The 26,584-nt window shown below is 46.2% G+C and overlaps 1 protein-coding gene across 2 annotated transcripts in view; it reads left to right on the top strand.

Annotated features, from left to right (window-relative positions):
* Positions 1 to 18,209, top strand: part of LOC137325191 (AP-1 complex subunit mu-1-like) — a 56,376-nt gene extending 38,167 nt beyond the window's left edge. For both annotated transcript variants that reach the window (XM_067990001.1, XM_067990002.1), the window contains 7 exons: positions 357 to 483; positions 2,366 to 2,508; positions 4,178 to 4,249; positions 5,850 to 6,008; positions 6,497 to 6,622; positions 9,139 to 9,214; positions 10,060 to 18,209. In XM_067990001.1, the coding sequence (XP_067846102.1) occupies positions 357 to 483; positions 2,366 to 2,508; positions 4,178 to 4,249; positions 5,850 to 6,008; positions 6,497 to 6,622; positions 9,139 to 9,214; positions 10,060 to 10,085 (729 nt within the window). In that variant the 3' untranslated portion in view covers positions 10,086 to 18,209. The remainder of the gene's footprint in view (positions 1 to 356; positions 484 to 2,365; positions 2,509 to 4,177; positions 4,250 to 5,849; positions 6,009 to 6,496; positions 6,623 to 9,138; positions 9,215 to 10,059) is intronic.
* The last annotated feature ends 8,375 nt before the right edge of the window (positions 18,210 to 26,584 follow it).

Here is a 26,584-nt window from a genome sequence, read left to right as displayed (position 1 = left end):
CAGCTGCCCACTTCCCATCATGTGGAGATGCCGGTGATGGACTGGGGTTGACAATTGTAAACAATTTTACAACACCAAGTTATAGTCCAACGATTTTATTTGAAATTTACAAGCTTTCGGAGGCTTCCTCCTTCCTCAGGTGAATGTGAGGAAGGAGGAAGCCTCCGAAAGCTTGTAAATTTCAAATAAAATCGTTGGACTATAACTTGGTGTTGTAAAATTGTTTACAATTGTCACTTCCCATCAGGCAGAGTAGGTTTAAATGTTTGTGTGTGTGGGGTGGGATGGGCGTGCGCAGTGATCCTGACTTCCGGCACGCTGTATGTTATCTGCCTCATCATATCTTATTTCTCCAGGTGAGTGCAAATGGCAGCGTCCTGAAAAGTGAGATTATTGGGAACGTAAAGCTGAAGGTCGTTCTGTCAGGAATGCCAGAACTACGACTCGGACTCAATGATAAGGTTCTGTTTGAGATCTCTGGAAGTAAGTAAACGTGGAACAGTCAATAGTGAACGCATTCATTTTAACTCTAGCTCTGTCTAAAAGATAAGGTAAAAATATTGATGGAGGTTGCGTGGTGCTGTGGACTTGAACATTGAACTTATGACCTGATCACGATAACTCGGGCTTGAAGATACCTCAGACTGATGTGCTCTCTCCCCTTTTCCCTCCCTGATAATTCCAGTGTTCAAAATGAAGTGAGTTGGAGCAGCCCTCAGCCAGTTCTGAGTGGATGTAAGTTCACAGCACACAACTCCCAATAAATCGGCATGAATTAGGACTAAATTTTCAGTCTCATGCAGAGAAGCGACAGGATGGCTAGTGTGGGAAATGGAATTGTTACACCGTCCAGTCAGGGATGCTCTTCTGAGGTTAGGGTTGAGTGATGTTGGAGCAGTGTAGAGGGAGCTTTGCCCTGAAACTAACTCATGCTATACCTGACTAGAGGGTGCTTGATGCTGACGCAGGGCACAGAAAGAAGAACCAGTGCTCATTCCACAGCAGTGACATTTCTTTGAGCCCAAATTCACATACATATTAGTGTAAAGTATATATTTTATGACCATCTGTCAACTATTGGCACTTTATCTAAATGTGAGTACACAGTTCCGACTAGAGTCAGGTGAGTTTGTATCTTCTGGCAAATACAAATATCTCCTTATTTATCAGTAAGAAAGACTCACGTTGGCACCTGTAGGATTTTGACTTCAGACAACAGCTTATGGGAGAATGATGGGCAGGAGGGTAAAGGACAGACAGGAAACAGGGTGAAAACAATGAAATGTATTTAAGAATGGAAACTGCCATGAGCAATAGGTTATAGGATTTGCAGTCCTAGATGGGAAGGCACCAATACACTAGAATGTGTGGGATTCTGAAATGGGGAGATTTGAGCTTTAGTTTTTTTTCCCCCCCTTTTTTTCTTGGTAAAATGCCTGCCTCTTCATTCCTTGGTTTCTACTCTCTACACTGGCGACATTTCAACTGAACAGTACTTGTGTCTCCTTACAGATGGCCTGAAAATGATCGCTCTTCCCTGCGTAAACACTACCTCTAGAAGGCGATAATGTGTAAGGAGCAGATGTCAACACCGGTTTTATATTGCTGTTCAAAATCTTACATGAAGCCCTGAGCAATCCCACAGGATGAAGTTTAGCAATTCATTTCCATTGCATCATGCTGTTCTCCGAATTTGTTATATAATTCACTGGTCACTTGCTTTCTAGTGCAAAAATCAGTGTGCATTGGGTGTGCGCTGTGGTCCTCAGTGCTAACATTCAAATGCTGATTTACTTTGGCTATTATTTCATTTTTACACCACTGGTGCCATATTGATCAACAGCTGCTTTTACATTGCATGAGATCTGTACTATTGCCACCGTCTCCTGATGTTTGGGTCTTGCACAATCTGCAGCAACCCCAAAGTAAACTGAGTAAAGCATTCACTAAGGCAGGCCAACCAAGTAGTCTCAGTAAAAGGCCAGTGGCCGGCCTTAAGGAATTCAGCAAGTTTATTTTTGGAATACCACCAGCTACACTAGATTTGCATTTTGGAAGCCAACAGCGCTTAGCACAATATTGAATGTGGATTGATGGCCATGCAACAAGTTCTGGGGACAAAACAAATTTTGGCATGTTGGCTCCCAGAAGCTATCTTGAGCAGGATCATCAAAAGCTGGAAAAGGAAAGTTTTACAGTTTAAGGACGCTGGATCACTGAACATCCTTCACTCCCTCCGCTTCATTATTAGTGACCAACCCCCCAACCCCACCACCGCTTTTGGAAATTTCACCCCAAATCACTTCAGCTTGCAAAAACCTTGCCTTAGCTGCTCTTTTAACTGCCTGTCTTTTTTTTACATAAGGGGACAAGGCTAAATCTGTTGAACTAGAGGATGTAAAGTTTCATCAGTGCGTGCGCTTATCCCGCTTTGAAAACGATCGAACCATTTCCTTCATCCCCCCAGATGGAGAGTTTGAACTCATGTCTTACAGGCTGTACACTCAGGTATGTGACGTGTTTACAAGTAGTACTGGTAAATGTACACTCAGTCACATGGCACACTGGTACATCTGCACAGGGAGATTCATTTAAGTATTTTGCAATAGGTAAAGAACACACTTTGGATGTAATATTTTAACTCAAGCTTGCTGTGGAAATTTAAAACAAAATAGCATGTAAAGTGTTTTGTTACATAGAAATGGGGAAATTGGGACTTACCTCCTCTTATATCAAACACAAAATCCTGCGAATGCTGGAAATCTGAAATAAAAACAGAAAATGCTGGAAATACTCAGGCAGCATCTGTGGAGAAAGAAACAGAGTTAATGTTTCGGGTGGATAACCCATCGTCAGAAGTTGAAGATTAAATAGTTTTTAAGCAAGTACAAAGCCAGGGAAAGGAGGGGAGGGGAGGAAAGAACAAAAGGGAAGGTCTCTGATAGGGTAGAGGGCAGGAGTGATTAAATGACAAAAGGGATGATGGTGCAAGGCAAGGAGGGTGGTAATGGGACAGGTAAAGAAACAAAAGATGGGTCTAGAGGAGCTGTAAATTGCAACTCAGAACCATTACCAGCACCTGCTGTCCATAAAAATGGGAGCAGCGGTTATGGTCTGAAGTTATTGAAATCAATGTTGAGTCTGGAAGGTTGTAAAGTGCCTAATCGAAAGATGAGTTGCTGTTCCTCGAGCTTCCATTGAGCTTAATTGGAACAGTGTAAGAGGCCGAGGACAGAGAGATCAGAGTGGGAGCGGGATGGGGAATTAAAAGGGCACGGTCGCCTTTTCTCCCCTTGTCCAGTCTCTTCTGACTTACGTCCGCGACGAGTGTGAAAAAAACAGCGCGAGGACTGAGAAGGAAGTGTAAGTCAGAGTGGGTGAATTCAATGTCAAATCAGGTAAGAAAGAGAAATAGAGAGAGGGAAAGAAAGATTGGATCAAGAGAAAGGAGGAAAGAGACAGAAAGATAAAGTAAATAAAATATTTTAATTTAAATTTTTTAAAGTAAAATCTCCAACAACAATTAAAACCTGAAGGAATGAGATTCCACACTTGTAATAGTTAATTTTCAGTGCCAGAGAGGTTGTCTGACAGTAATTAACACTTATCATGTTGTTAAAAAGGATACTTAGACTGAAATGAACAAGCCCTAACTTTCTGCGGTGAGTTTAGTTCGTATCTACCGGGCAAGTACAGGAACTTCATGCCGTTCAATGCATTTGAACGGTGAGTCAGATGGTGAGATGCCGTTTTCGCAAAGCTAACAACGGAGTGGCGCATCTCGGACAGCAACTTTCGGATTTCCGTGTTTAACCGCGCATCTGCCCTCGCCTGAAGTTGCTGTGCGATTTGTGCATAAATAACGGTGACGCCATTAGCCTCATTGTTATTTTGACACCAAATTGTGGGTCATTATACACATAGAACCACATACTGGTCTGGAAGTAGTACTGACCTGACCAGCTGTTTGATTTGAAGCCCAGTAGACAGGTTCTCTACATGAGATGCCTCTACTTCCAGTCTGGAAATATACCATATGAAGATAGTTAAAATGTGCCTATGTTCACTCCATTTTTTTTATTGAACTGTATTGTTAAATGTTAGTGACCCATTGTCTCATGTCTACCATTGTAAAATATCACATGGACATTGATTGTTACAATACCTTATTTTGCAGGTAAAGCCCTTGATCTGGATTGAGTCGGTGATTGAAAAATACTCACACAGCCGAGTGGAAATTATGGTAAAGGTAAGAGTGGAACTGAGTCTGAGATGAAAACATTTTAATAGGTTTTCTAAATCTCCCTGTGGAATTTAACCCAAGGGACCCTATGAGTGCTTCAGCCCTCCACCTCACAGGGCCCTGCTGCCTCATGGAGATATGGGCCTATCTATCTTGATCTGGTATAGAGTTTGTGCCTATTTCTTTTCTAGCTTCCTCCCCTTCCACCTCCCTTCTCCGCTCCCAGGGTACAATCCCACAGTCCTGCGGTACCTGATCCCAATAAAACTCTTCATGTGTCAGACTAGACTGTGAAGACTGGTCAGTTTTATTTGTTTCTTGCTTCCCAGGTGATGGAAAGCCTTGTAGCTAAGCCCAATCCTGTCCACATCTGATGTTCACACATGCACTTCCCAGCAGTGATCAGCAGTGGAAACCCAGGATGATTTCTCCCCCATTACCCTGCCTCCAGAGCAATTGTAAGGTGCAATTTTCCTGGGGTTAGCGCCCAAAAAGCTCCTGACAAATGGAAAACTGTGGTGCTTATCAATTACTCTCGCCGTTTAATCTATCGAGTCCGCATCGGTATTTTCTGCCACTTTGGCCGTCTAGTCTAATCCTGTTCACTCCCCATACCTTTTATTATTATTTTTCATGCAACTAATTCCCTTTTTGAAGAAAAATGGAACCACTGGAAAATAATCATGGTGTCACTCCTAAGAAAACTTACGGCAAAATAGTTAATTTATCGGCATTTTTAAATGCAAAACACCAAGCAGTTCAGTAACATTTCTAAGGATTATCAACGCTGCAGAATGTATTGCAGTTGATGAATAGTTCAGTAGGTAGAACTGGGAATGATAAACTTGACCAAACGGCAATGTAATCAGGCTTAGTAATACATGGAATGCAGCCTATCTGAAGGGCAAAGTATAGCTGATCATATTTATACTCATCTATTGTAATTCAGTCCAGCATTGATTTTATGACATTTTAAAAAATATTTGCCTTGGTGCCTGTTGCCTTTTGTGGGGGTAGAGGTGGAGGAAGCAGCCAATAGGAAACAGAAACTAAAGTAGTGCACTGTAATATAAGGCATAGTATCTTGGTAGAAAGGGGCGTTCCTTGGGGTTGTGAGTGTTCCCTAAAAGAAAATTGGGAACACCCACCTAACCGGTCAGGATTTGGGAAAAACACTGAGTTAAGCGGAACTAAGTTGAGAATGAAGGGTGTTTTCTCATATCTACAGTACTATGTTTACCTTGCTTTATTACTTCAGTATGTCAAAGTGATTTTATTGGACTCTGTTCCAAGGATGAATCAATCATAACTCAGGATCCTCATATAAAATGTATCCATTTACAGTGGCTAGTACAAGACTGTGTGGCTTCTTTCTCTTCTTAAGCATGGATCATTTTATTTAAATGATTGTTAATTTCGTTCTAGTGTATGCGTGTATGTGTGGTTGTTAATCCTTTATCTTTTTATTGCTTACGTTCATAAATCATAGAAGAACGAGTCAGTGCCATTAATCTTCTTGACTATGTGCCCAATTTCTCTATCTATCTCTCTGAGTGTTTACTTGTTACCTTAAGTTGAACCAATTTTTTTACCTACTCAAATTCAGGCTAAGAGTCAATTTAAACACCGTTCTACAGCAAACAATGTTGAGATTTTTGTGCCAGTTCCCAGTGATGCTGATTCGCCGAAATTCAAGACCAGTACAGGCAGTGCAAAATGGCTCCCAGAAAAGAACGCTGTCGTCTGGTCGATCAAGTCTTTCCCTGTGAGTAATGCAGAAAATTCAAAATGTTAACAATACAATGATGCAGCATATCAGAGCACAAACTCATGACATAAAGTTGGTGGAGTGCACTTCCCTTGCCCACAGCTATTGTAAGATTGGGAAAAGTGGGACAGTTAGAGCCTCTCACAGAGAGATCTATGCGTTATGGATTTTGTCAAAGTCTCTGAATAGTTTGCTGGGACTATAGGATAATATCCAAAATCCCCTTCGGTCCAAATAAAGTAAAATAGAGAAAGTAATAAAGTTATCATAACTTGAATAACCTGGTTTATTTATTCTGCGCATGAGTCAACAAGTGGAATAAACGTATTTCAGTGGAATGTGAAAGTTACTCCAAATTTGTTAGCAGCACTATCTCCACTGCAATTTGAAAGTTCTGTTTTTAACCCTTGCACATATTCCAGCACTTTATTGTTATGCTCTCTTGTTTCTTGCTCGTGGCCACCTTGTGTTTTTGTTACTTTCAGGGTGGCAAGGAGTACTTGATGCGGGCTCACTTTGGCCTCCCAAGTGTTGAGAGTGAGGAACAGGAGGGGAAGCCGCCCATCACTGTCAAGTTTGAAATTCCATATTTCACTGTCTCCGGAATTCAGGTCAGCACTTAGTAAAGGAGGAAATCTGAAAATTTTGCTCCTTTGCTTAATCTTTTGGTTATCGATACTTTTTAAAGGTAATTTGGGATTTTCTGATAGATTTGGAATAGGAGAATTGCACCCAGTCTAGTTGATGATCAGATTTAGAGCAGTACAGTGTAGTCTAGTCTAATGTAGACTACACATGTGCCCTGCCATAGCTAAGACTTATACATGCAAAACACACACAGACACACTCATATATTACTTTGTCAGTTCAAGCCTTGTACAACTAGACAACAAACTACCTATTCACCATAACTGTCATTAACATCTCTATACCAGCAGTGCTTGCTGAAATGCACAGCCATCCATTGGAAGGCCTCAAACCCTGATTCTCATTTGTGACCTTGATATTCCCACTAGACTGTCATTCACTCCACAAGCTGCAAAACTAGGCTCATTACAAGGCCATACAGCCACACACTCTAGGGTAGATCTTGACTTTGTGCAATGATTATTGCGATGAGTAATTGAAGTCAACAGAAATAAAAATCGGGAGAGATGTAAAACGAGCTGCCAACTTGCTATCACGTGTTCTACTCTATCACACAAAGTCAACATTTAAAAAAATTTGTTCATGGGATGTGGGCGTCGCTGGCAAGGTCAGCATTTATTGCCCATCCCTAATTGCCCTTGAGAAGGTGGTGATGAGCCGCCTTCTGGAACCGCTGCAGTCCATGTGGTGAAGGTTCCCCCAGAGTGCTGTTAGGTAGGGAGTTCCAGGATTTTGACCCAATGACGATATATTTCCAAATCGGGATGGTGTGTGACTTGGAGGGGAATGTGCAGGTGATGTTGTTCCCATGTACCTGCTGCCCTTGTCCTTCTAGGTGGTAGAGGTCGCGGGCCACACCCAGTCAAATGCTGCCTTGATGTCAAGGGCAGTCACTCTCACCTCACCTCTGGAATTCAGCTGTCGAAGAAGCCCTGGCGAGTTGCTGTAGTGCATCCTGTGGATGGTACACACTGCAGCCACAGTGCGCCGGTGGTGAAGGGAGTGAATGTTTAGGGTGGTGGATGGGGTGCCAATCAAGCGGGCTGCTTTGTCCTGGATGGTGTCAAGCTTCTTGAGTGTTGTTGGAGCTGCACTCATCCAGGCAAGTGGAGAGTATTCCATCACACTCCTGAATTGTGCCTTGTAAATGGTGGAAAGGCTTTGGGGAGTCAGGAGGTGAGTCACTCGCCACAGAATACCCAGCCTCTGACCTGCTTTTGTAGCCACAGTATTTATGTGGCTGGTCCAGTTAAGTTTCTGGTCAGTGGTGACCCCCAGGATGTTGATAGTGGGGGATTCGGCGATGGTAATGCCGTTGAATGTCAAGGGGAGGTGGTTAGACTCTCTCTTGTTGGAGATGGTCATTGCCTGGCTGTTGTCTGACGCAAATGTTACTTGCGACTTATCAGCCCAATTATTGTGGACAGGACATACCTGGGCAATTTTCCACATTGTCGGGCAGATGCCAGTGTTGTAGCTGTACTGGAACAGTTTGACTAGAGGCGCGGCTAGTTCTGGAGCACAAGCCTTCAGCACTACAGCTCAACCCCTCTACCTCAATCTATCCGGTCAATACGTGAACACAGATTAGTCCAACCCAATTTAATTTAATTTATTCAATTGAATCCATTCTAGTCCAGATACATTATTATCTGCTTCAGAATAGTCTGATGTAACCTATTTCAGAACAAATTATTCTAACACCTAGGAGACCACACTTCAAGTTAATGATGTAATTTCTGGCTCCACCTGATACTTGATACCCAGGGCAGCGGTGAAATTCCTCAGCACAATAACGTTAGCAAAAAGTCTCAAATGCTTACAAAACAAGACTCTCCATATTCTACGCACATTGACAGTTTTTGCCAAAGTTATCAATGGAGGTAATTTCAAATCCCACATTCATTGAGATTATCAGTAAGGCGACCTGATATCTGTGAGCTCTTATTCCCCAACCTAATAGAGAAATGAGGACCGCCTCGGAGGCAATCGGGGCTGAGATCATCAATAATATCAAAAGGAAGCTGGACAGGCATGAGGTGAAAAAAATCAATTGAGGGGAATCGATAGTGAGCTGTGTATTCTGTTTTTGAACTTTGGGGCTGGAAAGATGGACCAAACTGGTCTTTTCTGATTTTGTATGTCCCTATGATAAGAACCCATGATCACAATCTGACTTTGTAATTGTATTCTTACCTCCCAAATCTGCAGTGGATGGTAAGACCCACCCCAACAAAACATTTTAGAGCTCCTGACTGCAGAGTGACTGTGGTACCTGTGAGCAGTTAGCGCTGGAATCTGCTTACCACAGCTGAGGTTCTGTTTTCCTACCACAGTACAGTCACATTTCTTTCGTTTCATCCGCAGGAGTCCAGCAACGAAATGTGTTGAAAATAAAAGTTACAATGAGACGAGGTCCAAAGATGTTTTGTGAAATTCATGGTAAAGACCACGTAATACTCATGTTTGTTTCTACTAGGTGCGCTACCTCAAAATCATTGAAAAGAGCGGCTACCAAGCTCTCCCCTGGGTTCGTTATATCACTCAGAGTGGAGGTAAGCAATCGTGTATGAAAAGGAATAAACCTCATTACTGTTTCCCAGCTCTCAGTTTTAGCTTCAATATCCATCTCCATCTCCAATATTTTTATAACAATAAGCAAAAGTATTCAAAGAAAATGACAACAACACACAATTTTTTTTAATGCCCCTATGATATTTCTCCTGGGTTGCCCGCAGCCTGGCCAGCAGATTAATCTTCAAATCCTGGAGGGTTGGCAACCCTAGTTTCGACCCCTGTATCATCTAGAAAGAAACCCTACCTTTTAATTTATTATAAACCCAGTTATTTGGGATGAGTTTGATAGGAGAGCATTATCCCAGTGCAATCAATTTAGGAAACTGTCACTTTTTTACACCACTATGTAGGCTATTCTTGTCAAAATGTAGAGGCATAACTACTATCAAAATAAACAGCACAGTGATAGTGTGCACCTGAAACATGGATCTTGTACCTTGATCTTCTTGGTGTAAACAATCCAGCAGTGTCCTTACAGTATTGGTATCCTAGCAACCTTTTGAGTAAACAGAGGTCATCAAATTACAAAGAGAGATTATATACGCTCAATCCTGAAACTAATTCCATTGTCTGCTGTCATCCATAGTGTAAACTAAAAAGTCAGCTGCTGAAAGGGCAGGGTGAATGGGGAAGTTTTAATAGCACTGGACCAGCATGAGATCTGAACTGAAGATGTTGATGCAAATTTAGGTCTCTATTTAAAAGCCATTATCCCAGAGACGAGAGGCTTAACATTTGAGAGTTAGAGTTTGCTATTGAACTACACTTGTGACCTGCAGTTTCCCTTTCTCTGATTGTTTAATGCCTTTATGTTGTATTCCAGATTATCAGTTGCGTACAAATCAGTAGGAACACTGCTATCCAGTGGAATCCCCAAGTTTGAAGGACATGATTTGTAAATGAAATAAAAAGGGAGAAAAAATCTTGACACCGACTCCACAAGGCTTCAAGCCCACTGATTATGGATGCTACAGAGCGAAAAGTCCAAACGCAGCTCTTACCAAACAGATAGGAAAATGTGACTATTAATGATATACCATTTCTTTGTTGCTTCTAGGTGAGTTAGGTTACTATTTCGCTATTGCTCCTTCCTGGTTTTGCTGTTGGCTGGAAACAGTCAGATGAATGCTGCAGGGTAAGTTAATTACTGCTCCCTGCTGGATTTTCTGTCATACAGCTTAATTTCCGATGGTAATAACGCAGGAGACCTCAATTAAAGCAACACTGTTTGCACTGGGCCAATATGGAGGGAAGCCTGATGTCATTGACATCGGCATAACCATTGGAGGCAATGAGGGGGATATGGTTTATGCTTCTTTGTCCTGCATCCAACCCCCCCCCCCCCCCCCCCGCCAACAACCAAATTCTGGAGTTGTCCCTACAGTTCCTCCCCCCGAACTCTTTATATTGGGATGCGCCTCTGGACCTTTGCAACGTTTCTACTTCCGTGAATTATCTCCGTGTCGTCACCTTGACGAGCTATTTGGGCAGAAACAAAAGGAAGAAAATTATAAACAAGAAAATGATAAACAAGGTGAAAGAAATAGAAGGGTAGATTTTCCAATCGTTATATTGAAGCTCCACCCACTTTTGAAACGTCCGAGTTTGTGCTCCAACTTTTCATGTGCACAAGAAGCATCTTGTGGCATTTAAGTGAGGCCACAATGACATTATGATGACCTGCATGCCATTTCCCAACAATTTCACCAATTTAGCCCCTTTTTCCATTACTTATCCAATAACATGAACATCCAGGATTGCTTGTCACTTGGGTTTTATATTTGAAAGTAAGTTTAAAGAGGCCAGTCAAAAGATTACCAGGTCCCTTGCTGCCGGCCCGCTCAACATGGGAGCTGGCTGATTTCCCACCCTCCCATAATCAGCGGGATGCCTGCTTGGCACCTGGACCAGACAGGAGCGATGTGGTCGTTTGGAAGCCTCTATCCATGCTCTTCTTCATGCTTAGCAAGCTGGAAAAGATATTGGACCCGAAGCCTGAATGGCAGCAGTCTGAGCTTCCATTGAAGCTGTCACTGAAGGGTCCATAACAGGGCACCAGGCTGGCTGCTTTCAGGAATACCAGGTCTACTTGTGGCCTAATCAGCAGTTCTTAAAGGGACCCGCTGCAGGCCGCCGCCAAAACGGTACGTTTGTTAAATTATACTTACCCAAGTGTGGAACCGGGAGGTATGGGAGAGCTCCTCCCGACCCCATGTTAAAACCACGGGCCGCTGCCGGCCAACGCTTGTCCCCTCCCCCCTCCTGATTGACCCCCGCCCCAAAGTCTCAATCGTCCCCTGTCCCGATATGGGATGCAATGGGATTAGTTTTGGCTTGCTTTAGCAAAGAGCTGTCATAGACATGATGGGCTAAATGGCCTCCTTCTGTGCTGTAAGCTTCTATGGTTCTATCACTGTGATCACTTTGATAAATGGGCGCTGTCGCAATTAGATTTGACGGTTGTAACAAATATTAATTGCCCAGTAATGAGCGACATTTATCCTGGCAATAGTCAGGATGCCTTTACCCTGCAGTAGTCCTCAATACCCCCTCCCTCTCTTCCACCCAGATTATCGGGTGTCAGGCTGGCTGCTTGGGGACAAGGGGTATCCCCTGAGCACATGGCTCATGGCACCTGTCAGGAACATTGAGTACAGATACAGAGGAGCGCTAGAGTCAGAACCACGCCTCTGAGCAAAGCATCAGCTCACCATCCTGAATCAGAGTTGCACTGCTTGGATAGGTGTGGAGGTGATCTGCAATACAGCCACGAGAGAGTCTCCAGAATCATTGTAGTTTGTTGCCTGCTCTATAGCTTTGCCCTGTAAAGGGGGCATTCCATAGAGCCACTTGGAGAGGAAGATATAGAGGCGCAGGAGCAGAAAGAGCAAGGGCCACTAGCCCTGCCAGCTGCCAGAGTTGTACGCAAGCGGATCATCGATCAACAGTACTCCCCATTGCTCTGCACGAGAACAGAGTGGAGGAGTGATGTGATGGTTTGGTAGCCCCTATCTATGCTTTCCTTCATGCTTAGCAAAACTGGAGGAGATGTTGAACAGCAACAATCACAGCTTCCACTGAAGCTGTCAAAGCTGGGACAGAAGGCTCCATAACCAAAGGCCCCACCACACTCTGCACGGAGGTGACTACACGCTCCATGGTTGATTGCACTGTTTGGATGCTTTGCGCGATAACCCCACACAAGTTGGAGGTGGACTCCTCCTCCATACTGTCTGACATTGTATGCAGGCTACCTGGCAGACACTCCAATGCAATGAGCAGTTGATGGAACACAGCCATCGGTCTTTTATAGGCTGGGCCCTGGAGGCATTCATCTGTGCCCTCTGCAGCAGAGATAGGATGCGGGCTCACCCTCTGCCGAGCTGGTTCCTGGACCTTCCCATTTGTACAGGGGGAGAAATTTAAAGCTGAAAATTTGGAACCTTGGACTCCCCTCCCAGCACATTGAAGCTGCAATGAGTAATACCAAACCCTAGTATCCTGCTTTGGAGCCTGCAATAACCTGGTTAATCAAGAGGTAATACATGTGGACAAATGGAAGAAACCATTGGGTTGTAATTCCTTGAAGGGAGGCGGGGGGGGGGGGGGGGAGGTTGCCCAATCGTCAGTGGAAGATTAGTGGGAACCCTGGAGAAATCCAGTTCATTAGTGGCGTAGCATTGTGGCAACTAGACCTGCAGCAATCGAGGGGTGCAGCAATAACTAGTATTAACAGAGCGTGATTCTAATTCCAGGAAGGATCCTTTCTGTATGTTTGATTCATTATGTGTAAAATCGAAGAATAAGCTGTGACGGTGATTTGTGGCAAAATGAGGAAACATATATGGGGCAGGAGAGCTCGGGCCTACATCAAGCTGTCACAACACTCTGGGCGGTGGGGGGGGGAGGGCGTCAGTCTCACTGAACACTGCAATTTTACTTTGGGGAGATTTTCAACTGCTGCCCACACTGTTTATGAGGTGTCCGGCAGTTGGACAGGACCGGGAAACACTGGCTGTGCCTTGGACACCAAGGTTTGCCTGATATGATTTCCAGGCGGGCCTGTAAATGGACGCCCAACACTCCCACCCGAAGTCGGCAGGAGGCTTCTTGCATATTGGAGTCATTCCGGGGTCATATGCCAGTTGTAGGACCCTGTTTGCAGTGTTCTACCAGGCGATGTGCGGCCTAACCAGTGGTCCTTAAAGTGCCCGCTTGAGGACGCTCCAAAAAACATCTTGGAACATTTTTTGGGGGAATCTTTGTGGGCCCAGGAGGAGCCGGAATGCTCCTCCTGCCCCCACAAGAATATTGCGGCCCACTGCCAGCCACTGGGTAGGCCCTCCGCCCCCGCCCCCCCCCCCCTTTCAAGTACCAACTTCAGGCTCAGCTCGCTCATGGAGCTGCCGGATTTTCAGCCACCCCAGTTTGGTGAGCTCGTTGAGCACTGGGCAGTTCACTGACCATATAATGATGAGCCTGCAATGGTACAAGTTTCCTACTGAAGGGTTTGGGCGAGTGGACGCCCTGTTAAAATTAAAAAATTTCCCCGTTAACTCAGGCGGAAAAGTAATTGGCTGAAAGCATCCAGTCAATGTGAAGCTTTTACCAACAAAGCTAATGCATCCGAATCACAGTCAAGTACAAGTCAGAACAAGTTAATACAATGCTGTATAACCCACGGCTAACCAGAGTGTCAAAATACTGTGTCTGGTTTTGATCACACCATCTTCAAAAGGATACTGAGGCACTGCAAGAGCTTCACAGAAGAATTGCAATAACGATTCAGGGACTTGGGGGTTTTAAGATGCAAATAGAGATTTTCAGAATTTAATTTATTTCAATTGGAGAAAAGAAGATTACGAGGGGGCATCATCCACGTGTCGAAGAGTCATGGATATTGTGCATGCAAGCAGGTTATTTATCTTGCCTTTTAGCAGATTAGTAGCAACTGTGTAAATGGAGATTTTTGATGAGAAATCTGAGCTGGGAAAATCGTTTGATAAAAGAGACTCAAAATCCAGTCACTTTAGGCCATTTGTCTTGATAAGGCAGTGTAGGCCCGAAAAGCGGTCTGCAATATCCTACTCAACTCTACATCCGCATTCCAGAAAAGGGCCCTGAATCCATTAGACAAATCCCTGAAAATTACTGTACCCTCAACCTGTAAATGGACTGGGGGACACTAGGGCTGCCAACTCTGGTTGGAGGCATTCCTGGAGGTTTGATCACCTGATGTTCTGACCATGTGACATTGGACCATGTGACACCTGACCATGTCATGTCAGATCACATGATGGCTGATCACATGACTTCTACAAATGTTATTGGATTTACCTTATAACGGTTGGGTCCCCAGTAGTTCAGAATCAGCCAGCAGCTGTTGTGCGACAAGTTCCAAGAACCAGGAGGCCATCCATGAGCAGGCGAAGAGGGGAAACTGAGGGTGGGGAAAGGGGAAACTATTCTCTCCAACTCTCCCACCCAGCCCTCTTTCCCCAGTCTCCATCTCTTCCCTCTGAGCCTGCATTCCCCAGTCTCCATCGCTCCCCCGAGCCCCCATTACCCAGTCCCTCCATCTCTCCCCCAAGCCTCCATTCCTCAGTCTCTCCATCTCTCCCCGATTCCCCATTCCCCAGTCTCTCCATCTCTCCTCGGGCCCCCATTCCCCAGTCTCTCCATCTCTCCCCAAGCCCCCATTCCCCAGTCTCCATCTCTCCCCGAGGCTCTATTTCCCAATCTCTCCATCTCCCCCCAAACCCCCCATTCCCCAGTCTCTCCATCTCTCCCCAAGCCCCCATTCCCCAATCTCTCCATCTCCCCCCAAACCCCCCATTCCCCAGTCTCTCCATCTCTCCCCAAGCCCCCATTCCCCAGTCTTTCCATCTCTCCCCGAGCCCCCATTCCCCATTTCTCCATCTCTCCCCAAGCCCCCATTTCTTAGTCTCCATCTCTCCCAGAGGCCCCATTCCCCAATCTCTCCACCTCCCCTCAAACCCCCCATTCCCCAGTCTCTCCATCTCTCCCCAAGCCCCCATTCCCCATTTCCCAGTCTCTCCATTTCTTCCCAAGCCCTCATTCCCCAGTCATTCCATCTCTCCCTGAGCCCCCATTTCCCAGTCTCTCCATTTCTCCCCAAGCCCCCATTCCCCAGTATCTCCATCTCACCCCGTGCCCCCATTCCCCAGTCTCTCCATCTCTCCTGGAGCCCCCATTCCCCAGTCTCTCCATCTCTCCCCGAGCTCCCATTCCCCAGTCTCTCCATCTCACCCCAAGGCCCCATTCCCCAGTCTCTCCATCTCTCCCCGTGCCCCCATTCCCCAGTCTCTCCATCTCTCCCCGTGCCCTCATTCCCCAGTCTCTCCATCTCTCCCCGTGCCTCCATTCCCCAGTCTCTCCATCTCTCCCCGTGCCCCCATTCCCCAGTCTCCATCTCTCCCCAAGCCCCCATTCTCAATTCCCCAGTCTTTCCATCTCTCCCCAAGCCCCTATTCCCCAGTCTCTCCATCTCTCCCCAAGCCCCCATTCCCCAGTCTTTCCATCTCTCCCCAAGCCCCCATTCCCGAGTCTCTCCCCGAGCCCCCATTCCCCAGTCTCTCCATCTCTCCCCGTGCCCCTATTCCTGATCTCTCCATCTCTCCCCAAGCCCCCATTCCCCAGTCTTTCCATCTCTCCCCGAGCCCCCATTCCCCAGTCTCTCCATCTCTCCCCGAGCCCCTATTCCCCAGTCTCTCCATCTCTCCCCAAGCCCCCATTCCCAATTCCCCAGTCTTTCCATCTCTCCCCAAGCCCCTATTCCCCAGTCTTTCCATCTCTCCCCAAGCCCCCATTTCCCAGTCTCTCCATCTCTCCCCAAGCCCCCATTCCCCAGTCTCTCCATCTCTCCCCAAGCCCCCATTCCCCAGTCTTTCCATCTCTCCCCGAGCCCCCATTCCCCAGTCTCTCCATCTCTCCCTGAGCCCCCATTCCCCAGTCTCTCCATCTCTCCCCGAGCCCCCATTCCCCAGTCTCTCCATCTCTCCCCGAGCCCCCATTTCCCAGTCTCTCCATCTCTCCCCAAGCCCCCATTCCCCAGTCTCTCCATCTCTCCCCAAGCCCCCATTCCCCAGTCTCTCCATCTCTCCCCGAGCCCCCATTCCCCAGTCTCTCCATCTCTCCCCGTGCCCCCATTCCCGATCTCTCCCCAAGCCCCCATTCCCCAGTCTTTCCATCTCTCCCCAAGCCCCCATTCCCCAGTCTCTCCATCTCTCCCCGAGCCCCCATTCCCCTGTCTCTCCATCTCTCCCCAAGCCCCCATTCCCCAGTCTCTCCAACTCTCCCCGAGCCCCCATTCCCCAGTCTCTCCATCTCTCCCCGAGCCCCTATTCCCCAGTCTCTCCAACTCTCCCCGAGCCCCCATTCCCCAGTCTCTCCATCTCTCCCCGAGCCCCCATTCCCCAGCCTGTCCATCTCTCAGCCAGTCCCGGCCCTCTGTGGCGGTGGGTGCGACATCACTGGGCCGGAGGCGGGACATTACATCGTGGAGCGAGTGCAACGGGCACCTGAATGTAATGAGAAGGTGAGGCCGAGCGGTGTCCCAGAGTTCACTCACCCTGCACAGGGACAGACTTCAGCGCTGACGGGCAGGAGCAAACTGGCAAACTTTTCTCCCGAGTTGCCAGCAGCAACGCTTGGGAGAGGAACCGCCGATTTCAGGAGACTCCAGCTGATACCGAGAGGGCTGGGAGCTCTCGAGAACACAGGGATCATTCTGTAGATAAGGCTTGTAGGTAGGGTCACCAACCCTCCAGGATTGTCCTGGAGTCTCCGGGAATTGAAGATTACTCTCCAGGAGCAATCCGGGTGAAAAATCATAGGGCATGAAACAAAATTGTGTTTTCTCATTTTCTTTTTGAACATTTTCATTTATTTGTTGTAAAAATATTGCAGATGGGAAACAAAGGCAGTTTAGCTAATGGTCAAGATAAATCCAATTGGGTAACAAAGAGTGTGTTCTCTTTCCAATTGGCGTGGGAAGACAGTGTGCCCAGAGGATGGACCAATGGCGGGTGTGTGGGGGATGGGGGTGCAGGACGGGACAGTTTGAGGCTGGAGGTCATGTGATGAAACCTCCAGGATTACACCCAACCAGAGTCAGCAATCCCAGATGTAGCGTACCCTGAGGAAAATACCCACAGCCTGGAAGAAAGCTGTGGTGTTTGTGAACACTGCCCACTTCCACGTCCTGGAAATATCCCCTCAACAAGAAATAGGAGCAGGAGCAGGAGTAGGCCATACAGCCCCTCGAGCCTGCTCCGCCATTCAATAAGATCATGGCTGATCTTCGACCTCAACTCCACTTTCCCGCCCGATCCCCATATCCCTTGATTCCCCAAGTCCAAAAATCTATCTTTCTCAGCCTTGAACATATTCAACGACTCAGCATCCATAGCCCTCTGAGGTAGAGAATTCCAAAGATTCACAACCCTCTGAGTGAAGAAATGCCTCCTCATCTCAGTCTTAAATAGCCGACCCCTTATCCTGAGACTATGTCCCCTGATTCTCGACTGTCCAGGCAGGGGAACTCGAGGAACTGTACTTGAGGAATGAATCACACTGGCAGCCAGTGGGAGCTTTTAAATCTTTGAATGGAATCGTTTCAGCGAATGTTCTTGCTGCCCTCTTTTATCATTTTAAAAAAGAAACAAGGCCTCCTGGAGAGTGGAGCTGTGGACATGCCTGGGCAGAGCTCACTACACTTGAGTCAGAGCGCACTACAATGGTCTGTACCTGTCAGATACCCATCGCGGGTCACTTGCTGCAATGTAACTGCTGTTCGAGGAAGTGGGGTTTGAATTTCACCTTCATTGTCTGTCTGGTGTAAGAGTGTAAAATTTGTGGGTGCAAAAATCAAATGTTCCTTACTTATAAATGTTCCTTCCTTAATTCTTACAGACTGTATGTATGAAAGTAAATTAAATGTTTAACATTTTACAGCTTGCGTGCGTTTGATTCAGTCATCCTACACAATGGGCCGGAAATTGTGCTGAGTGGCGAATGAACCTTGTCCGCTGCTCGTTAGTTATAAACTCACACGCAACTATTCGTGGGCTTCTGGGCACCAACTTGCTTCAATAATGAGCTGTGAAAAGTGCAGCGATCTTTCCCGGGCTTCTGTCAGCTGTGCGAGCGGGGAAAGGGGCGGGCTCTCCCCTCAACCAATCAGCTTGAAGCATCCATGACAAGCCGCGCAGTCAGAATCAGGAAATGAAAGCGACAATAGTAAATTCAAGTGTAAAATCAGACAGAGAAAGCGAAATAAAGAGAGAGTAAGACTAAAAGACAGAAATAAAAGGGACAGAAAGAAAAAGTTAAAAAAATTCATTTAAAAAAAAAATGTCCAACAACAATTAATATCAGAAGAATGAGACTCTTTATTTTTAAAAGTTAGTTTAGACGTGATATAACTCATCAAGAGTCTAACCACCTCCCCTTGACATTCAACAGCATTACCAACACCAAATCCCCCACCATCAACATCCTGGGGGGGGTCACCATTGACCAGAAATTTAACTGGACCAGCAACTAGCATGTGGCTACAAGAGCAGGTCAGAGGTTGGGTATTCTGCGGTGAGTGACTCACCTCCTGACTCCCCAAAGCCGTTCCACCATTTACAAGGCACAAGTCAGTAGTGTGATGGAATACTCTCCACTTGCCTGGATGAGTGCAGCTCCAACAACACTCAAGAAACTCAACACCATCCAGGACAAAGCAGCCCGCTTGATTGGTACCCCATCCACCACCCTAAACATTCACTCCCTTCACCACTGCCGCACCGTGGCTGCAGTGTGTACCATCCACAGGATGCACTGCAGCAATTCGCCAAGGCTTCTTCGACAGCACCTCCCAAACCCTCGACCTCTACCATCTAGAAAGACAAGAGCAGCAGGCACATGGGAACAACACCACCTGTACATTCCCCTCCAAGTCACACACCATCCTGAATTGGAAATATATCACCGTTCCTTCATCGTCGCTGTGTCAAAATCCTGGAACTCCCTTCCTAACAGCACTGTGGGAGAACCTTCACCACACGGACTGCAGCGGTTCAAGAAGGCGGCTCATCACCACCTTCTCAGGGGCAATTAGGGATGGGCAATAAATGCTGGCCTTGCCAGCGACGCCCACATCCCATGAACGAATAAAAAAAAGCATACCTTTTTTCGGGAGAGATTAGTTTGTTTCCAGCTGGGCGGAAGAGCAAGTTCACGCCTGTCCATTGATCCCAGCCAGCGAGATTTCTTTACCACGAAGCATTCAGAGAAGCAGGGAATCAGGTAGAACAATTTCCAGATTTTCACGTTTGACTGCACATGTATGCTCTCCAGAACTTGCTCTTCCATTTTCCCTGAAATAATGGTGAGCACTGATTGATTCACCTTTGTTTTACCAGCAATTTCCAGGCTGATGACTTTCAAAGTATTTTATACGATGACGAGCTCTTCTGATATATTAATTTCCTGCAGAGCATTAACAGTAATGGCAGCCTTTGGTACAACAGCTCCAACAACAGTCAAGAAGCTCGACATCATCCAGGACAAAGCAGCCCGCTTGATTGGCACCCCATCCACCACCCTAAACATTCACTCCCTTCACCACCGGTGCACCATGGCTGCAGTGTGTACCATCCACAGGATTCACTGCAGCAACTCGCCAAGGCTTCTTCGACAGCACCTCCCAAACGCGCAGCCTCTAAACTAGAAGGACAAGGGCAGCAGGCACATGGGAACAACACCACCTGCACATTCCCCCCAAGTCACACACCATCCTGACTTGGAAATATATCATCGTTCCTTCATCGTCACTGAGTCAAAATCCTGGAACTCCCTACCTAACAGCACTGTGGGAGAACCTTCACCACACGGACTGCAGCGGTTCAAGAAGTCGGCTCATCACCATCTTCTCAAGGGCAATTAGGGATGGGCAATAAATGCCGGCCTCGCCAGCGACGCCCACATCCCATGAATGAATTTTTAAAAAGCAGGGGAAAGTATTTCAAAATAACTCTGCTATTAATTCATTCTTTTCACATGATTTTAAAGATTTTGCAGCACATTCTTCAGCCCGTTCTGTTAACTCCTGTGACAGCTCCACAACCGTGTGTTGGGGCAGGAATTATAGACTGTTGATCTATTTGAGGGAGTCAGTAGATGACCAGTGAATTGATAGAGTCGTGTTTAATTCCCAACAGGTGTTGGGCACAGGTCAGCTGCCACCGCAGCAACTGAGGACATACAGCCAGGTACAAAACAGACCATAAACTGCAAACTCCCAAACACATAATGGAGATGAGACCAGAGCACCTATTACTATTGATGGATGAAAGATAAAATGTGTACAATGCTGTGGTTGGACCATGAACCTTCGGGAAGCCGTTCATTATGTTCAGAGCTTTCTTGGATTAATAATTGTTGATTTTAAAAAAAATAACAAATAATAATCTATTTCCATGAATTCAAGCTCTTTTATAATGGTGAGGTTGCACTCATCTGAATATATGCCACTGATTTGATGAATAATCCATTCTCAGACATTCAATGTGGATGTTCAGTCATCAAATCCTGGCATTTGTCTGGCGCGAATGTTACTTGCCACTTATCAGCCCAAGCCTGGATGTTGTCCAGGTCTTGCTGCATGCGGGCACAGACTGCTTCATTATCTGAGGGGTTGCGAATGGAACTGAACACTGTGCAATCATCAGCGAACATCCCCATTTCTGACCTTATGATGGAAGGAAGGTTATTGATGAAGCAACTGAAGATGGTTGGGCCTAGGACACTGCCCTGAGGAACTCCTGCAGCAATGTCCTGGGGCTGAGATGATTGGCCTCCAACAACCACTACCATCTTCCTTTGTGCTAAGTATGACTCCAGCCACTGGAGAGTTTTCCCCTGATTCCCATTGATTTCAATTTTACTAGGGCTCCGTTGTGCCACATTCGGTCAAATGCTGCCTTGATGTCAAGGGCAGTGATTCTCACCTCACCTCTGGAATTCAGCTCTTTTGTCCATGTTTGGAACAAGGCTGTAATGAGATCTGGAGCCGAGTGGTCATGGCGGAACCCAAACTGAGCATCGGTGAGCAGGTTATCAGCAAGACCTGGACAACATCCAGGCTTGGGCTGATAAGTGGCAAGTAACATTCGCGCCAGATAAGTGTCAAGATTTGATGACTGAACATCCACATTGAATGTCTGAGAATGGATTATTCATCAAATCAGTGGCATACATTCAGATGAGTGCAACCACACCATTATAAAAGAGCTTGAATTCATGGAAATAGATTATTATTTGTTATTTTTTTAAAAATCAATAATTATTAATCCAAGAAAGCTCTGAACATAATGAACGGCTTCCCGAAGGTTCATGGTCCAACCACAGCATTGTACACCTTCCATCACTTTGCTGATGATTGAGAGTAGACTGATGGGGCGGTAATTGGTCGGATTGGATTTATCCTGCATTTTGTGGACAATTTTCCACATTGTCGGGTAGATGCCAGTGTTGTAACTGTACTGGAACAGTTTGGCTAGAGGTGCAGCTAGTTCTGGAGCATAAGTCTTCAGCACTACAGCCGGGATGTTGTCGGGGCCCATAGCCTTTGCTGTATCCAGTGCACTCAGCTGTTTCTTGATATCATGTGGAGTGAATCGAATTGGCTGAAGACTGGCTTCTGTGATGGTGGGGATATCGGGAGGAGGCATTACTATTGCCGAATCCCCCACCATCAACATCCTGGGGGTCATCATTGACCAGAAACTTAACTGGACCAGCCACATAAATACTGTGGCTACAAGAGCAGGTCAGAGGCTGGGCGAGCCTACGGCGAGTGACTCACTTCTTGACTCCCCAAAGCCTTTCCACCATCTACAAGGCACAAGTCAGGAATGTGATGGAATACTCTCCACTTGTCTGGATGAGTGCAGCTCCAACAACACTCAAGAAGCTCGACACAATCCAGGACGAAGCAACCTGTTTGATTGGCACCCAATCCACCACCCTAAACATTCACTCCCTTCACCACAAGCGCACTGTGGCTGCAGTGTGTACCATCCACAGGATGCCCTGCAGCAACTCGCCAAGGCTTCTTCAACAGCACCTCCCAAACCCGCAACCTCTACCAACTAGAAGGACAAGGGCAGCGGACACATGGGAACAACACCACCTGCATGTTCCCCTCCAAGTAACACACCATCCTGACTTGGAAATATATCACCGTTCCTTCATCATCGCTGGGTCAAAATCCTGGAACTCCCTTCCTAACAGCATTATGGGAGAACCTTCACCACACGGACTGCAGCGGTTCAAGAAGACGGCTCATCACCATCTTCCCAAGGGCAATTAGGGATGGGCAATAAATGCTGGCCTCGCCAGCGACGCCCACATCCGATGAACGAATAAAAAAAAATCTAACACTTGGTATAGCCATTTTACCTTCACAATCCTTAATGGATATCAGTGTTACAACAGACATTTTGGAACATTAATCCCTGGCCCAACTAGGAAGGTAAAACAATGATTTGGATGAGAATTTAGGAGGCATGGTTAGTAAGTTTGCAGATGACACCAAGATTGGTGGCATTGTGGACAGTGAAGAAGGTTATCTAGGATTGCAACGGGATCTTGATAAATTGGGCCAGTGGGCCGATGAATGGCAGATGGAGTTTAATTTAGATAAATGTGAGGTGATGCATTTTGGTAGATCGAATCGGGCCAGGACCTACTCCGTTAATGGTAGGGCGTTGGGGAGAGTTATAGAACAAAGAGATCTGGGAGTACAGATTCATAGCTCCTTGAAAGTGGAGTCACAGGTGGATAGGGTGGTGAAGAAGGCATTCAGCATGCTTGGTTTCATTGGTCAGAACATTGAATGCAGGAGTTGGGATGTCTTGTTGAAGTTGTACAGGGCATTGGTGAGGCCACACTTGGAGTACTGTGTACAGTTCTGGTCACCCTATTATAGAAAGGATATTATTAAACTAGAAAGAGTGCAGAAAAGATTTACTAGGATGCTACCGGGACTTGATGGTTTGACTTACAGGGAGAGGTTAGACAGACTGGGACTTTTTTCCCTGGAGAGTAGGAGGTTAAGGGGAGATCTTATAGAAGTCTATAAAATAATGAGGGGCATAGATAAGGTCGATCGTCAAAATCTTTTCCCAAAGGTAGGGGTGTCTATAACGAGGGGGCACAGATTTAAGGTGAGAGGGGAGAGATACAAAAGGGTCCAGAGGGGCAATTTTTTCACTCAAAGGGTGGTGAGTGTCTGGAACGAGCTGCCAGAGGCAGTAGTAGAGGCGGGTACAATTTTGTCTTTTAAAAAGCATTTGGACAGTTACATGGGTAAGATGGGTATCGAGGGATATGGGCCAAGTGCAGGCAATTGGGACTAGCTTAGTGGTATAAACTGGGCGACATGGACATGTTGGGCCGAAGGGCCTGTTTCCATGTTGTAACTTCTATGATTCTATGATTCTATGATTCTAATGGTCCTGATTTTAACTTGGCCAATTTTCGGCAAGTGAGCAGTGGTGTTAGATGCTCACCCTCTGCTCCAGAAATGAGGATCAAAGTATTTTAACTCCTGGACCTTGTTTAAGTCCCTCTGGCCGATTTCCCACCCGTTCCAGGAAGGAAGGGAATGGGAAGCGGTGGAAAACCATGCAGCTGCCAGGCCGTCCTGCGAGGGTCTCGCAATTGGAACGGAGTGCCAGATCGTGGCACAGGAGGCCTAAGCTTTCCTTGTGTGGTCCAGTGGAGCTCTCCTGGGGAAAGTAACAAAAACTGACCTTTTCGGGCCTCTCCCGGCTTTTGAACCCTTTCCTCACTGGGATGGTTTGACAACAAAGTCAGTGCCGCCTCCTACTCAGACTTCCTAGTAAAAAAAAGCATTTGGATCCCGATGACATCAACAAGAACTGACGTGCTTATCTTAAAAAGGACCCTCCTCGGCTTTGGCCGGCTGACCTGGCCACCGACTCTTGAGCAGGTTTAATTTGTGGACTGTCTGCTGCCGGCAGCTCCAGGGACCTGAGCGATTTTAACTGCTCACCCGTCCAGTTCCCGCCGCGTAGGTAAGGTTAAAATCCCCCCCAGTACCTTAGTTTCTTAAATGGTTGAAACTAATTCTTACTGCCGTATAAATGTGTGCTACACTATATTTGAAAATGAGAATATTTAACTCTACCCCTGTCATACATATCAAAATGGCGACCAGAATGTCTAATATGTGTGGAATTTTCATTTATCCCAAGAAACAAGTGATCGATACAAAAATAATCCTCATTCATGCCCTAGATAATGACTCTGAAATATTTTAAATACCATTGGGTAGCTTCCCTTGATTGAGGTTATGCTGTTTTCAAAATAAACAGAGTATGTTAGAAATCCACCTGCCAGGGAGGGGCCTACCAAAAATAAGGTTGCCAACCCTCCAGGGTTGTCCTGGAGTCTCCAGGAATTGAAGATTAATCTCCAGGACACTGCTGCGAGCAACACCCAAGAGAAAAGTCATAGGGGCATTGAACAAAATTGTGTTTTTTTTCATTTTCTTTGAACACTTTCATTCATTAATTATAAAAATATTGGGGACTGGGGGGGGAAAAAAGGGCAGTTTCACTAACAGTCAAGATGAATTCAATTGGGTAACAAAGAGTCTGTTCCCTTTCCAATTGGCGTGGGAAGATAGTGCACCTGGAGGATGGACAAATGGTGGGATTGTGGGGGTAGCGCGGTTCGAGGCAGGAGGTCATGTGATGAAACCTCCAGGAATACATCCAACCAGAGTCGGCAACCCGAACCAAAAACCAAGATTATTCATGCATGGTGATCTTTGTGAAAAATACCATTGCATCCATCATGACATTCGCACACGGTTGGGTCCGAACACATTGTAACATAAACAACGAGACTACTCCAAGATTTGTTTCATAACATCTCTTACAGATCCATTCCTGATGACCTTTGACATAGAACACAGATGAAGGACGCCGTACGCAGAGAAATGAAACACAGCTGGCTAGACAGGAGCTGCCTTTTGATAGTTCTTCACAATTCTCAATAAATTCCACAAAACAAATATATTCCTATAAGGTGAAAAGGGATTGCATCAAAGTATAAAGTTCGGTGGATAAATAGATTAAAACAAAACTGAAACTTAAAAGGGAGGCATCTGATCAAACTGGGACTAACAACACGAAAAGAAATTCATGAGGAATATAGAAAGTGTAGTGGGGAGGTGAAAAAAGAGAAGGGCTGAAAGGTAATATGAAAAAAGACTAGCAGATAACAAAAGAGAGACAAACTTGCATTTATAGTACCTTTCATGTCCTCAGGACATCGCAAAGCGCATCAAAGCCAATTAAGTACTTTTGATGTGTAGTCACTGTTGTAATGTCGGAAATGTGACAGGCAATTTGCACAGATCAAGAACAGCAATGAAATAAATGACCAGATAATCTGTTTTTAGCTGTGTTGGTTGAGGGATAAATATTGGTCAGGACAGCAGGAAAACTCCCCTACTCTTCTTCAAATGGTACCATGCAATCTTTTACATCCACCTGAGAGGACAGATCAGACCTTAGTTTAACATCTCACCCAAAAGACAGTAGAGCTGATTTTAACTCTGTCCACCTGACGGAGGGTGGGTAGTAAAAATGGGCACAGTGACTTCCCCCATGATCTCACTGCCTTCCAGCTGTTGTAATTTTAACCTGTTCTTTTGAGCAGGCGAGAGGGACGTCCACCGGAAGGCAGTGGGGTCCTTCTTTAAATATGCAGATCGGGATCCAATGACGGCATCATCACTGAAGGACACTGAAGGGATTATTCAACAGAGTGGGGGGTTTAACTACAAAGCCCGAGAAATTGGATCACGCCCACTTCTGGGCATGATCCTGCAAGTGCCTAATGAGGCTGGCAGCAGGATCACATCAAATTATTCTGCCGGCCTCTTTAGGATAGTATCGTTGAGCTACGGATGCTGGTCGTGGTCCCAGAGGCAGCTTGCTGGTCGTTTGGGGAGGGGGGGGGTGAGGGACAGCAAGATCGGCCGTGGTCCGAGCCAGCTGAGGGCCTCAGGAGAGCCTGGGTGGGGGGGCGAGCAGTGACCAGCAACGGCCCGCAGTTTTAATGTGTTCCTCCTGGCTCCATATTAAGGGAAGTAGTTTAAGGACCGAGGGTTAGGCCGTGTGTAGCCTAATCTGCATATTCCTAAGCACAACAGGCCTGATGGCTGGGTTCAGGGCAAACCAATTTCTAGTTGGGGTCATTACAGGTGTTGGGCCCCTTATTAACATTAATCAGGCAAC

Source organism: Heptranchias perlo, chromosome 9 (genome assembly GCF_035084215.1).
Source record: "Heptranchias perlo isolate sHepPer1 chromosome 9, sHepPer1.hap1, whole genome shotgun sequence".
NCBI classification, from domain to species: domain Eukaryota; kingdom Metazoa; phylum Chordata; class Chondrichthyes; order Hexanchiformes; family Hexanchidae; genus Heptranchias; species Heptranchias perlo.
Note: the sequence above shows the minus strand (reverse complement) of the source record. Positions and strands in the feature narration are given on the sequence as shown.